The 1,544-nt window shown below is 40.5% G+C and overlaps 1 protein-coding gene across 1 annotated transcript; it reads left to right on the forward strand.

Moving 5' to 3' along the window:
- Positions 1-414: 414 nt before the first annotated feature.
- Positions 415-1,272, forward strand: LOC111921085 (uncharacterized). Its single transcript, XM_023916673.2, has one exon. It carries the CDS (start codon positions 415-417, stop codon positions 1,270-1,272), a length of 858 nt encoding a protein of 285 aa, XP_023772441.2.
- The last annotated feature ends 272 nt before the right edge of the window (positions 1,273-1,544 follow it).

Below are 1,544 nucleotides of genomic sequence, written 5' to 3' on the forward strand. Positions count from 1 at the left end.
AGAATTCCAAAACTACCACACCAAGCCATCCGGTTTCCAAAATGCATATAATTTAAGTTGGAAGCCAAATCCCAACATGAGCTACAACCCAAGACCATTGCCTCAAAATGCATTGGTTAGACCATCCTATCCACCACCACAACCTCATTACCAACACCCGCAACCACATTATCAACCCAAACCACATCCTCCACATTACTAACAACCTCCTCAATCCCAACCAAGTAGCTCCGAAATGTCTCTTGGAGACATTGTCAAGTCCTTAGCCACCAGTACCCAACAATTCCAAAAAGAGACAAGAACTTGTATCTCCAACCTTGAAGCAGAAAGGGAGATATATTTACATCCATAAGCAAGTTGGTGTCCTGTGGTAAATTGCCTTCTCAAACCGAAAAGAACCCAAATGTCAATGTGATGACCTTGAGAAGTGGCAAACAAACCAGAGAGAGTAGTTCAAAGAAGAAGCCAAGGGATGAAGAGGAAGAAATAGAAGTTATTCCCATTGAAGAATCTATAATCAAGGATGATGCACAAGTCGGAGTCCCAAGGAAGACTACCCCCCCCCCCCCCCCCCCAGTAACTCCAATAGCCACTCAACCGCCGTTCCCCTCTCGACTTGCAACTTCAAAGAAGAAAATGGAGGAGAAAGAGATTTTGGACAACTTTCGAAAGATGGAAGTAAATATCCCTCTACTTGATACAATCAAGCAAATCCTTAGGTATGCAAAGTTTTTTAAAGAACTTTGTACCAACAAGAGGAATTTGAAGAGAAATGAGAAAATTTCTATGAATGAAAACGCATCTGCGGTTTTACAAAGGAAGCTTCCACCTAAGTGTAAAGATTCGGGAATGTTTACGATTCCTTGCAAGATAGGAGATGTCACTTTTAGTAGTGCCATACTTGACCTTGGTGCTTCTATTAATGTCATGCCCTATTTAATGTATGAATCATTGAATGTTGGTCCTCTAAGTGAAATTGGTGTCATAATCTCTCTTGTGGATAAATCAAGTGTCTTTCTTAGAGGTGTTTTGGAAGATGTCCTGGTGCAAGTGAACCAATTAGTCTTCCCGACGGATTTCTATGTGATTGATCTAGATGAACAAGTGTCCTCAAAGTCGGGTATAATTTTACTTGGGAGACCATTCTTGAAGACGGCTAGAACAAAGATTGATGTATATGCGGGAAGCTTAACGATGGAGTTTGATGGGGAAACAATAAGTTTCAACATCTACGATGCTATGAGATATCCTAGTGATGTTTCATCTTTGTGATTTGCTGATGTTATTGAACCATTAACCCAAGAGTTATTCGAGTTGTCTAATGGTGACATGTAGGAGATAATTTGAAGCGAAGGGGTTGATTGTGGAAAATTGGCCAAGAAGTTGAAGCTCTACTCACTAGAACCCGAAGTTGAAAGATTGGGTAACAATTTGGAGATCAAGAAAACCACTCAATTTAGTGTGAAACAAATTGAATTACCTCAAGCTCACACAAGATTACCTCCCTCCCTTGTTCAACCACCGGAGTTGGAATTAAAATTCCT

This window comes from Lactuca sativa, chromosome 5, assembly GCF_002870075.4.
Source record: "Lactuca sativa cultivar Salinas chromosome 5, Lsat_Salinas_v11, whole genome shotgun sequence".
In the NCBI taxonomy this organism is placed as follows: Eukaryota; Viridiplantae; Streptophyta; class Magnoliopsida; order Asterales; family Asteraceae; genus Lactuca; species Lactuca sativa.

What these genes read in the sequence shown, in the direction of transcription:
- LOC111921085 (XM_023916673.2), top strand. Translation starts at nt 415, where the DNA reads ATGACCTTGAGAAGTGGCAAACAAACCAGAGAGAGTAGTTCAAAGAAG.